The 13,235-nt window shown below is 47.5% G+C and overlaps 1 protein-coding gene across 1 annotated transcript in view; it reads right to left on the bottom strand.

The window, feature by feature from the left end:
• LOC140405486 (prostaglandin E synthase 3-like) overlaps nucleotides 1-12,999 on the bottom strand; it is a 30,925-nt gene extending 17,926 nt beyond the window's left edge. Inside the window, exon 1 of the mRNA XM_072493984.1 lies at nucleotides 12,845-12,999. Coding sequence (XP_072350085.1) covers nucleotides 12,845-12,846 — 2 coding nt within the window. The 5' untranslated portion in view covers nucleotides 12,847-12,999. The remainder of the gene's footprint in view (nucleotides 1-12,844) is intronic.
• Between the last annotated feature and the right edge of the window lie 236 nt (nucleotides 13,000-13,235).

A 13,235-nucleotide genomic window follows, 5' to 3' on the forward strand; every position in this document is an offset into this window, starting at 1 on the left:
AAATGAAGTTACTGTGAAAAGCTCCTTGTTGCCACATTCCAGCACCTATTCGGGGAGGCTGGTACGGGAATTGAACAGTGCTGCTGGCCTGCCTTGGTCTGAATTCAAAGCCAGCGATTCAGCCCTGTGCTAAACCAGCATCGTTTGCAGCAAACTACCCAGTCTTCAGAACAGTGACCACGACACCACACAACCCTGCCATGGCAATCTCTGCAAGACGTGCCAGATCATCAACATGGATACCACTATTACACGTGAAAACACCACCCACCAGGTACGCGGTACATACTCGTGCGACTCGGCCAACGTTGTCTACCTCATACGCTGCAGGAAAGGATGTCCCGAAGCGTGGTACATTGGCGAGACCATGCAGACGCTGCGACCAACGAATGAACGGACATCGCGCAACAATCACCAGGCAGGAATGTTCCCTTCCAGTCGGGGAACACTTCAGCAGTCAAGGGCATTCAGCCTCTGATCTCCGGGTAAGCGTTCTCCAAGGCGGCCTTCAGGACGCGCGACAACGCAGAATCGCCGAGCAGAAACTTATAGCCAAGTTCCGCACACATGAGTGCGGCCTCAACCGGGACCTGGGATTCATGTCGCAGTACATTCATCCCCCACCATCTGGCCTGCAAAATCCTACCAACTGTCCTGGCTTGATGCAATTCACACCTCTTTAACCTGGGGTCACCCCATCTCTGGATCTGTAAAGATTTAATCACCTGCTAATGGTCGCATTCCAAGCATTGTTTGGCATCTTTGAATTTGTCTGTGTGTGTTTCTGGAACATACCTCTTCGTTCACCTGAGGAAGGAGCAGCGCTCCGAAAGCTAGTGACATCGAAACAAACCTGTTGGACTTTAACCTGGTGTTGTAAGACTTCTTACTAAACCAGCCTCAGCAGTGAAGAGAGGGCAGAGGACGACAATGCAGAGACGCCAAGTTGTCTTCCTTACTGGACGTGCCAACCAAGACAGCATTTCCTCCAGAGACAATGGTCTTGAATAAACAGCTTTCAAATTCTCCTGTGAATGCCAAACATGGAAAAGTGGATGAACAGGGATCCTATTTTGTCCCAGGTGGGGAGATTCCTTATGCAGGGTTGGCCTCCTGTTATAGATGAGAAACTGCGACCATATGCAAAACACAAGAATGACTAAACATGCAGTATGGTTGCATTCGGGGTGAGAGGAGGGCTGGTCCAGAGTGGCCGTTCCACCCCCTCGTCATTCGCACGTTGTAGATGGAAGATCATGAGGCTCGTTTGGGTGCCTCCCAAATGAAATGTTAGCACGGGCATATGTTTGCTGGCCAAAAATGGATCAGGACTTGAAAGTATATAAAGTGAAATCCTGTTTGGAGTGGCAAATAAACCAAAAGATGGTGCCACCAGCACCACCCCATCCATCAAGGTGGCCTGACCGTCCTTGATCTAGACTTCAGTGCAGGGCCTTTTATGGGTCATATGTTTCTAAGTATCATGGATGCACATTCCAAGTTGTTAGAAGTGAACATCATGAGCAACATTACAGCCTCCATTACAATAGAGCAACTATACCCAAGTTTGTGCCTCATGGCTTACCGGATTCTCTGGATTCTGACAACAGGATAGTGTTTTGAGTGATTTAATCTAAGAACTGAATCTACAAAACAAAAACTGGAATACTGCTCCTTTTCATCCAACATAGAACGGTTTAGCAGAGCGAGCTGTTCAGACAGAGAGGACTGAAGAGAATGGCAGACTGTACTTTGGGAACTAAGCTCAGTTCTTGTTTCAGTGAATCACTTTCATTAACTGAAATGGTGATGGGTAGGAAGGCAAAGTCTCACCTGGACCTGCTGCATCCAGATGTCAAAGCAAGAGGGGGAAGGAGACAGGAAATGCTAGAAAAGGGGCATGACTACAATGCAAGGAGGCGCATTTCAATCCGGATGATTGAGTGTCAAGAATTTCAGCAGCAACCAACAAAGGCAGCACGGTAGCATTTTGATAGCACAATTGCTTCACAGCTCCAGGGTCCCAGGTTCGATTCCGGCTTGGGTCACTGTCTGTGTGGAGTCTGCACGTTCTCCCAGTGTGTGCGTGGGTTTCCTCCGGGTGCTCCGGTTTCCTCCCACAGTCCAAAGATGTGCAGGTTAGGTGGATTGGCCATGATAAATTGTCCTTAGTGTCCAAAATTGCCCTTAGTGTTGGGTGAGGTTACTGGGTTATGTGGATAGAATGGAGGTGTTGACCTTGGGTAGGGTGCTCTTTCCAAGAGCCAGTGCAGACTCGATGGGCCGAATGGCCTCCTTCTGCACTGTAAATTCTATGATAATCTATGATAATGGCTGCCTGGAGCTATTCTGAACCAAAGTGGTCCTGTATCATTAGTGGCGAAGCTCACAAATGGAAGGTCACCCACATTTGTCTATGCCACGACTCAGACAGCCAGGTTTCCGGGTCATAAGTCAGAAGAAAATGCTACTGTTCTGTTGAAATTCCTGTTGCGCAGGGGCATCCAGTGGATCGCATCGACTTCTCACTAACAACCAATTTACTTCTGCACCCTCAAGTCCAGGTCAACTGAACCAAGACTCACCGTATCAGAGTCAACAGTGGTTCCAGACAGACCGCAACGTAGTCTCAAAGCCAGCGAAAGAATGACGTATTAGTTGTGATGTGTGCTATGATGTTTGTTATTGTCTCTCTTCAGATGAATTGAGAGTAAGTGTTATAGAAAGTTTTAATAAGCAACTCCCATTTGATTGTGTATCGATGTCTTTACCAAAAGTGCACGTGACATCACCGGAGCGCAGGCTTTCAGTACAGCCATGAGGAGCTTGTGCATAGTTGTGCTTCGCTGCTGCTGGTGTCTGAAGTCAAATTATTACATCAGTGTTTCCTGAAACAAAGAAGATTTAACTTTTATAACTCGTTCGACTACCTTGCCCCCTTGTTTCGCAATGTAACCAATCACTGTTTTGTCGATGTACCATGTGTCAATGTTCTCTGTTGATTATTCTTGTGTCTACTATGTACTATCCTCGGCCACAGAAAAATACTTTTCACTGTACTTCGGTACATGTTGACAATAAATCAAATCAATCAATTTTTTTTTAAAGAGCCTGACAAGGCATACTCATGGAATCATAGAACATACAGTGCAGGAGGCCGCCATTTGGCCCATCAAGTCTGCACCGACCCAGTTAAGCCCTCTCTTCCACCCTAGCCCCGTAACCCAATAGCCCTCTTAACATTTTTAGACACTACAGGCAATTTAGCATGACCAATCCACCTAAACTGTGGGAGGAAACCGGAGCACCCGGAGGAAACCCACACAAACATGGGAAGAACGTATGGACTCCGCAAACAGTGACCCAAGCCGGGAATCGAACCCGGGTCCCTGGCGCTGTGAAGTAATAGTGCTACCTACCGACTGTGCTACCATGCCACACGTGAGGTATTGTTTTGTCAATTGTGCAAATAACGATGCAAAGCCCCATGCGTGTTATATGCAGTGAGGTACTGGAGCAAATGAGGGGACATTTCAGATTCTGATAAGAGTGGCGGGTGAATTCCTTTGGAAGTTGAGACTCCAGAGTCAAGTTATTAACTTACTATTGCCCTTCATTGTGCGAAGTTCGATTTTCTGTTCTCACAAAGTCGGCACAGAAGAACTTGCTGAAGTCTGCACCTGATGTGTCCATTGCCCTCCTCCTGTGAACCCAACATCACTAGGACCAAGCAGGTTCCCCTTTCGCATTAAAGGTAAGTCAACGTGATATGTTGCAAAAGTCAGCCGGAGTGGGCCTCGGAGGTCAGCTGGGGTGGCAAAAGTGGATCCCAGGGAAAAACACTGCAGTGCACTATCAACAGGTCAGACTCACCAAGAGGTGGCAGTAGTGGTACAGTCAGGAGGGAGTTGCTAGAGTTCTCAAACAATCAAATCTGGACCATAAGAACTCTCACGGTATCAGATGGGCAAGGAAATCTCCTGATTACCACACCTTCATTGCCACCTGGATACACAAGAGGGTTGCTACGGCACATGTACGTACTCCCGCTGGGGCATTCAATGTACAAGAGCAAGGTTGCGTACTTAGCCCCCTACTCTACTCCCTGTACACACACGACTGCGTGGCAAAACTTGGTTCCAACTCCATCTACAAGTTTGCTGACGATACGACCAGTGGGCTGGATCTCGAATAACGATGAGTCCGAATACAGGAGGGAGATAGAAAACCTAGTGGAGTGGTGTAGCGACAACAATCTCTCCCTCAATGCCAGCAAAACTAAAGAGCTGGTAATTGACTTCAGGAAGCAAAGTACTGTACACACCCCTGTCAGCATCAATGGGGCCGAGGTGGAGATGGTTAGCAGTTTCAAATTCCTAGGGGTGCACATCTCCAAAAATCTGTCCTGGTCCACCCACGTCTACGCTACCACCAAGAAAGCACAACAGCGCCTATACTTCCTCAGGGAACTAAGGAAATTCGGCATGTCCACATTGACCCTGACCAACTTTTACAGATGCACCATAGAAAGCATCCTATCGGGCTGCATCACAGCCTGGTATGGCAACTGCTCGGCCCAGGACTGCAAGAAACTTCAGAGAGTCGTGAACACCGCCCAGTCCATCACACGAACCTGCCTCCCATCCATTGACTCCATCTACACCTCCCGCTGCCTGGGGAAAGCGGGCAGCATAATCAAAGATCCCTCCCACCCGGCTTACTCACTCTTCCAACTTCTTCCTTCGGGCAGGAGATACAGAAGTCCGAGAACACGCACGAACAGACTCAAAAACAGCTTCTTCCCCACGGCCACCAGACTCCTAAATGACCCTCTTATGGACTGACCTCATTAACACTACACCCCTGTATGCTTCATCCAATGCCAGTGCTTATGTAGTGACATTGTATACCTTGTGTTGCCCTATTATGCATTTTCTTTTATTCCCTTTTCTTCTCATGTACTTAATGATCTGTTGAGCTGCTCCCAGAAAAATACTTTTCACTGTATGAATGCGGAATATTTGGCTAATGGTAAAGTTCTTGAAAGTGTGGATAAGCAGAGGGATCTAGGTGTCCATGTACATAGATCCCTGAAAGTTGCCACCCAGGTTGATAGGGTTGTGAAGAAGGCCGATGGATTGTTGGCCTTTATTGGTAGAGGGATTGAGTTCCGGAGTCAGGAGGTCATGTTGCAGCTGTACAGAACTCTGGTACGGCAGCATTTGGAGCATTGCGTACAGTTCTGGTCACCGCATTATAGGAAGGACGTGGAGGCTTTGGAGCGGGTGCAGAGGAGATTTACCAGGATGTTACCTGGTATGGAGGGAAAATCTTATGAGGAAAGGCTGATGGACTTGAGGTTGTTTTCGTTGGAGAGAAGAAGGTTAAGAGGAGACTTAATAGAGGCATACAAAATGATCAGGGGGTTGGATAGGGTGGACAGTGAGAGCCTTCTCCCGCGGATGGATATGGCTGACACGAGGGGACATAACTTTAAACTGAGGGGTAATAGATATAGGACAGAGGTCAGCGGTAGGTTCTTTACGCAAAGAGTAGTGAGGCCGTGGAATGCCCTACCTGCTACAGTAGTGAACTCGCCAACATTGAGGGCATTTAAAAGTTTATTGGATAAACATATGGATGATAATGGCATAGTGTAGGTTAGATGGCTTTTGTTTCGGTGCAACATCGTGGGCCGAAGGGCCTGTACTGCGCTGTATTGTTCTATGTTCTATGTACCTCGGTACACGTGACAATAAACAAATCCAATCAATAGCACCAGGACTGACGAGCCCTAAATGATATAGCTGCTAGACTGGGTCTGCGCCAGGTGGCGAGGGATCCAACAACAGAAAAACTTACTCTACTTCAACCTCACCAATCTACCCGTTTGCAGGTGCATGTATCGCTCATAATATTGGCAACAGTGACCACTGCACAGTGTGGAGATGAAGTCCCACCTTCACATCAAGGATACCCTCCATGTTGTGGGGCACAATCACTGTGCTAAATGGGAAAGATTTTGGGCACATCTAGCAACTCAGAACTGGGTATCCAGGAGGTCATGGATGGCCTTAACAGGAAAAGCCAGCATGCGCTGGCTAGAGCCAAGCAATCCCACAACCAATAGAGCAGCAGATTTAACGCCTGCAGTCCTGCAACGTCAATTTGTGAATGGTGGATAACTGATCTGGAGCAGGTGGTTCCACAAATATCCCCCATCAAGGGCAGCACAGGGTCCCAGGTTCGATTCTCGGCCGGGGCACTGCCCGGAGTCTGCCCGTTCTCCTCGTTTGCGTAGGTTTCCTCCGGTTTCCCTCCACAGCCCAAAGATGTGCAGGTTAGGTGGATTGGCGATGCTAAATTGCCCTTAGTGTTCAAAAAAACATGTTAAGTGGGGGGGGGGGGGGGGGGGGAAGAGAAGAGAGATACGGGGGCTTCAGTAGGGCGCTCTTTGTAAGGGCCGGTGCAGACTCGATGGGCCGAATGGCCTCCTTCTGCATGGTAAATTCTATGATCTTCAAATGACGGGGAGCCCAGGACAAAAAACAAGGCTGACGTATTTGCAACCATCTTCAGCCAGAAAAGCTGAGTGCATGATGCATCTTGGCCTCGTCCAGAGATCCCCCAGCATCATCGAGTCTTCAGCCAATCAGATTCAATCCACTCGATTACAAAACAGCTGAAGGCACTGAATACTGCAAAGACTATGGGCCCAGAGAACATTCCAGCAACAGTATTGGAGATAGCCATGCCCCTAGCCAAGCTGTTCCAGTGCAGCTACAACACTGACATCTATCCAAATCACCATATATGTCCTGCCCGCAAAAAAAAACACAGGTCAAATCCAACCTTTACCAAGGCCAATTACCACCCAATCAGTCTACTCTCGATCACAAGTCAACAGCGCTATCAAGTGGCACTTACTCAGCAATAACCTGCTCATCAATGCTCCTTCCATCATAAAGTCAAAGTGGGGATGTTTGCCGATGTCTTGTACAATGTTGAACATCATTCACAATCCTCAGATACTGAAGCAGTCCATGTCCACATGCAGCAAGACCTGGACAACATTTAGGCTTGGGCTGATAAGTGGCAAGTAATATTCACACCACACAAATGCTATGCAATGACCATCTCCAAAGATCAAGAATCTAACCATCGCCCCATCACATTCAATGACATTACGGTAGCTGCATCCCCCACTACCAACATCCTGTGGGTTACCATCGACCAGAAAATGAACTGGACCAGCCATGTAAATAATGCAAATACAAGAACAGATCGGAGACTGGGGATTCTGCAAACAGTAACTCCCCTCCAGACTCCCCAAAGTCTGCCCAAATACAAGAGTGCGATGGAATACTCACCACTTACCTGAATCAGCACAGCTTCAACAACACTTTAAAAAAAAATCATGAATCCCAACAGTGCAGAAGGAGGCTATTCAGCATATTGAGTGTACGCAGTGCAGGGTTAGTGAGTCCACACTGACCCTGCAAAGACCACCCTATCCAAGCCCAATCCACACCCTATCAGCGTTACCCCCAACTAACCTTGGACACTTAGAGGCAATTTAACATGGCCAATCCACCCAACCTGTGGGAGGACACTGGAGCACCCGGAGGAAACCCACGCAGACACCAAGAATGGGCAAACGTCATCCACCACCAATGCAATGTCAGCAGTGTGCACCATCTCCAAGATGAACTACAGCAACTCACCAAGGATCCTTTGACAGCACCTTCCAAAATCTCAACTTCCATCACCGAGAAAGAGGAAGGCAACAGATGTACGGGAAGACCACCACCTATAGGTCTTTGGGCAGCACACGTGGCTAGCATTGTGGCTTCACAGCGCCAGGGTCCCAGGATCGATTCCCCGCTGGGTCACTTGTCTGTGCGGAGTCTGCATGTTCTCCCCGTGTCTGCGTGGGTTTCCTCCGATTTCCCACAGTCCAACAGCGTGCAGGTTAGGTGGATTGGCCATGCTAAATTGCACTTAAGTGTTCAAAAAGGTTAGGAGGGATTATTGGGATAGGGTGGAAGTGAGGGCTTAAGTGGGTCGGTGCAGACTGGATGGGCTGAATGGCCTCCTTCTGCACTATATGTTCTATGTATCTATGCCACTCACCATCCTGACATCAGTGTTCCTGGATCAAAATACCCTTCTTTAAAAAATGTTTTTAAAAATAAGAGTACCCAAGGGACAATTTTAGCGTGGCCAATCCACCTACCCTACAGATCTCTGGGTTGTGGGGGCGAAACCCACGCAAACACGGAGAATGTTTGCAGTGACCCAGAGCCAGGATCAAACCTGGGACCTCCACACCGTGAGGCAGCAGTGCTATCCACTGCGCCACCATGCTGCCCCAAAACCCCCTTCCTAACAGTAGTGCGTGTGCACCGATGGTTCAAGACGGCTCACCACCAGATAAAACAGCATCTGCAAAGAATAAAACTCCAAACTTACCCGTGCCAAATGCAGATGTATCAAGAGGCATCATCCCAACACTAGGATATGACTTGGGGTGCTTATTTAGTAAAGCTCACAAACATTTGAACAGAACCGATCCATGTGACATGCACCAATTACCAACCTACATGCCCTAGAGTTTAGTAACCTGATTCAATCTTTTCACTTGAACCAAAGATCCCCATGTCGATGACAAGTAATATTCAGCTTGCTCGATAAATCTTCAACTTAGTTATGCTCTTGCCTCCCCTTCGGACTCTTTAGGTTACTAGATTCTAGGGCATGTAGGTTGGTAATTGGCACATGGATCGGTTCTGTTCAATGTTTGTGAGCCAGGACACATTGTCTAAATAAGCACCTCAAGTCGTAGCCTAGAGTGTTGAGGTGATACCGCTTAATACATCGGCATTTGACACATTAGTCACTGCCCACTTAAGCGGACGCCTCCATCCCATCCCCATAACCCGACCCAACCTTTTGGACACCAAGGGGCAATTTATCATGACCAATCCACCTGACCTGCACATCTTTGGACTGTGGGAGGAAACCGGAGCACCCAGAGGAAACCATCATAGGGAGAACGTACAAACTCCACAGTCACCCGAGGGATTGAACCCAGGTCCCTGGAGCTGTGAGGCAACAGTGCTAACCACTGTGCAAGCCCAAAAACATATAGAATGTCTTACTTGCTGCAGCACAACTTTCTTTCTAGCCAACACAGCAGCTTCAAGCAGGAATGTGCGTGTAAGCAATTTACAAACAACCTGGGTGGTCTAAATCGGTTCACTACCACAGTCTCATCCCTAGTTCTTCAAAACACAAATGGGTTTATTCCATATCACAAATCCTCAATCCTTCATATGTCCATTGCAGTAGCATACTTCCACTGTTTATTACTATTTTCCTTACCTTAAGGTAGCAGGACTTGATTCAATCACACAAAATGAAGCAGTCACGCATTGATCCTCACCAAAACACTTTAGAAAGCAAATTTTTGAGTTGTCCTTTCCCCCTACTTCAACCCATGGGAGGGATCTAGCTCATTACCAGATTGCCCACTGTTATGTGAAAAAAAACCATGTAAATCAGACTAGCCACTGTATTCTAAAAATATTCAAGAATCCAGCTCTGCACCACAACAGCAAATCAGCCTAGCTGGGCTCACACACCCAGAGAACAAAAAGTAAATAAAAATGTTAATGAGCCATTAAGTCTTCATCAGCAGCCATCTTACAAGAGGAATGTTTTCTGCAGTTAACCTGCAAACAGTAGCTTACATTAGCAGTGAGACCACCAGAAGTTATCATTGTAACAACCTCGTTAACAGCATTCAGCATGAATTCAGGAAAGATCTTGACCAAGCACCTGAACTTGGAGCAAGTAACAGGCAGCAATGAACTTTGCATTTCTAATGACATGATCACTTCTGACCCTCAATGAAATTCCATGTGAAAGACCATTAAACTCAAAAGGTACGGGGTTCATGGTAAATCATTGAAATGGAAGAAGCTGGCTTAATGGCAACCATAGATTTTTATTTTTTTTAAATTTAAGAATACCCAATTCATTGTTTCCCAATTAAGGGGCAATTTAGCGTGGCCAATCCATCTACCCTGCACATCCCTGTGTTGTGGGGGAGAGTGTGCAAACTCCACAAGGACAGTGACCCGGGCTGGGATCAAAACCAAGTCCTCAGTGCTGTGAGGCAGCAGTGCTAACCACTGTGCCATGGTAGGTGATATTTAATGCAGACAAACAGGGCAGCACGGTGGCCTAGTGGTTAACCTAGCTGCCTCACGGCGCCGAGGTCCCAGGTTCGATCATCCCGTGTTTGCGAGGGTTTCACCCCCACAACCCAAAGATGTGCAGGGGTTCACCCCCACAACACAGATGTTCAGGGTAGGTGGATTGGCCATGCTAAATTGCCACTTAATTGGAAAAAAATGAATTGGGTACTCAAATTTTAAAAAAATAAATGCAGGCATACGTGGGACACTATACAAAAGAATAGGTGGACGACTGGTGGATAAATAGCATATATGAAGCTGAAAGAGACAGAGGAGTCTTAGTAGGCTTAATGATAAACACATCAAATCAATAGAGCAGAAAATCAAAGCCAATAACTACATGGCCAGAAGAATTGAATAGAGGTCAGATGAAAGTGATCAAACCACAGTACTCCGGTCAGAAGAGACCCTTCAGCATTACATCCATCAAGAAACGGATCGTCAAGCAGCAAGAGCAACATTTCAGCGATAGAGCCAGTAGAGACAAAATTCAGGCAGCTTGTCCAAGCATTATGGAACAGTTATGAGAAAATACTTTGGAGCTTTGTCCACCAAGAGAAATCTGAACAATGATCCTACAGTTATGGAAGATTCAATGTACAGGGGACAGGAACATTAAGAGAACTTGGGGGCAGAAGAATCAAATCAGAAAAAGGTACTATAGTCTGCCAGAGCATCCTATTCGACAGTGCAGCTGATTCTAAAAGATCAGAACAATCTTTTACCTTGACACTTTTAAGGAGTCGTGAATGTATATGTCCATCTGATTAGTTCACTATTACGCCACCCACCATCTTGTGTGACGGCCACCCATAAAAGCTGTTGAATTGTTTACAGCATCCTGGTCACTCAGAACTTGAAATTGTGCTTCACTCTTGAGCTAGACTGGCAGGATTCAGTTACTTTCATTAGGATTTTCTTTTCTTCACACAAAGCCGACTCACTTCTCTCCCCACCCAGTGTTAAAACACTCCTAGTTTTGTTCAGCTCCCCTCGTCAGTATTTCAAAACCCAATTCTCAGCAAGCAGCAACATTCTAGTTTACCAGCTTTTGAGACAGGGGCATCTGGACTCGAAACGGGAGCTCTTTTTCTCTCCTTACAGATGCTGTCAGACCTGCTGAGATTTTCCAGCATTTTCTCTTTTGGTTTCAGATTCCACCATCCGCACTAATTTGCTTTTTATACATTCTAGTTTACCTTCTGTATTGTATCCCCTCAGCAAAGCATGGCGGGCTCCCAATGTGGTACTTCACAGGACTCACTCAAGTCAGTACAGGCACAAATGCTGCTGCAAAAAAACATATCATTTCCCATAGATTCCTTGATATCCTGGGTTACAACCACGTTGCCCAGTAACATTTACTGCTGCATTTGCGACTGGTGAGAATATGGAGCTGCATCCCAGATCTTGGGAGAAGCTGAAACTCGTGGCCCTTTGGACGTATCTGGATTTTCTTGCAATGTGCGCAGAACAAGGCCTGGCAAAGGGGGGGGGGGGGGGGGGAAGAAAGACACTCAAGCATGCAGATTTCAGCAATCGAAGCCAGGGATGCTCTGCGAATAATGGCATAGCCAGAATCGCGATGAGAGAAAGAGAACGAGAGGAAAAAAAAATGTGTTTGCAGCGAACATTGCGCTAGATCAGGAAAAGCCTGCGAAGGCTGCGTTAAATGGCGGCTCGTCCAGCATTGCGCAACAGCCAAAGCCGCTCCCCCCCCCCCCCCCCCCCGGGGAATCCTGCCGCCAAATGGAAGACCGCCGGCGGGGGTGGGGGAAAAAAAATCCACCTTTAAAATAAAAAAGAAAATGGCTATTAAAAAAAAAATGATGATGAGGGAGAGAAAAGAAAATCCGATTAAACATTTAGCATCGAGCAGCCCCGAGGTGTCCGCGCGTGCGCGCACCGGGAGAGAAATTTCTAGAAACCGCACTTCCTTCAAATCGTTTGCCGTCGCCTCATTCGGTGCTGTCCGTTCACTCAGGTGAGAGAGAAAGAGAATAAAAATGTACACATATAGGTTTCTTTGTCGATAAAGCTGCAAGATTTCAAAAAGGATGAAAATGGAATTAATTGCGCTGGAACCTGACAGTCCCGGAAGGCTTGCCCCGTGCCTTTCCACACGTGTGAGCAAGCCGGGGGAGGGGTTCTTCCCCCCCTTCACCCCAAATATTTTCACACCCCAAAATTAAAAATTTCATCAGCTGCAAAATCACATCTGGACAGTGAGAATCTACGGTGTGCCAAAGCCATTTGCACATTAAATGCCCTTCCCACCTACTGCAGCCGATAAGAACCCTTCCATGGATTGGGTTTGGAATAAGGCATTCGCTGAAACACATATTCGGCTACCAGACAGAAGATGGAACATTTCAAAATGTTGCAAGCTCTCAATCTTTTACCTTCCTTTCCTCCCCATCCTATTTGCTAAGTGAGTTTAAAAAAAACTGCAGCGGCCTAGGCTGGCGAAAAGGCGCCTAACTCCCACCGCCTGGCTGGCCGGCCCTCCCACACCACCCCTCACGGGTACTGCGGAGAAGACGCCACTGGCTGTTCGAGCCGCCTGTGAAAGCAGCACTTACATGGTTGCTGTGTCGTTGAAGCTCTACTCGGTTGTCGGGAGCTCAGAAGACCAAGTGGCGTCTGGAGAAGCGCGTTCTAGCCTCTTTTTTTTTTTGCTTGCTGCCCCCCTCCTCTCCACCTCGCCCTGGCAAAGTGACGCAGCGCACGCTGCTCGCTATGGTTACGGCGTTAATCATACGTCCGCGCGTCGCGCTGATTGGTCGCCGCCGGGGCCAGGCCGGAAGTCCCGCCTCCCCCTCGGCTGTCAATCAGGCTCGTGCCCGCCTCTTCATATGCTCAATCACGTTTTCTTACGTTCTAAGGTAATGAGTCGGGGGAAAATGTTTACAGCGGCTCGGTTCACTTCTGACACATGTTCTCCCCAAAATCATTTCAAATCCTGTCTCCTAA

The sequence above is a fragment of the Scyliorhinus torazame genome, chromosome X, assembly GCF_047496885.1.
Source record: "Scyliorhinus torazame isolate Kashiwa2021f chromosome X, sScyTor2.1, whole genome shotgun sequence".
Lineage (NCBI taxonomy): Eukaryota > Metazoa > Chordata > Chondrichthyes > Carcharhiniformes > Scyliorhinidae > Scyliorhinus > Scyliorhinus torazame.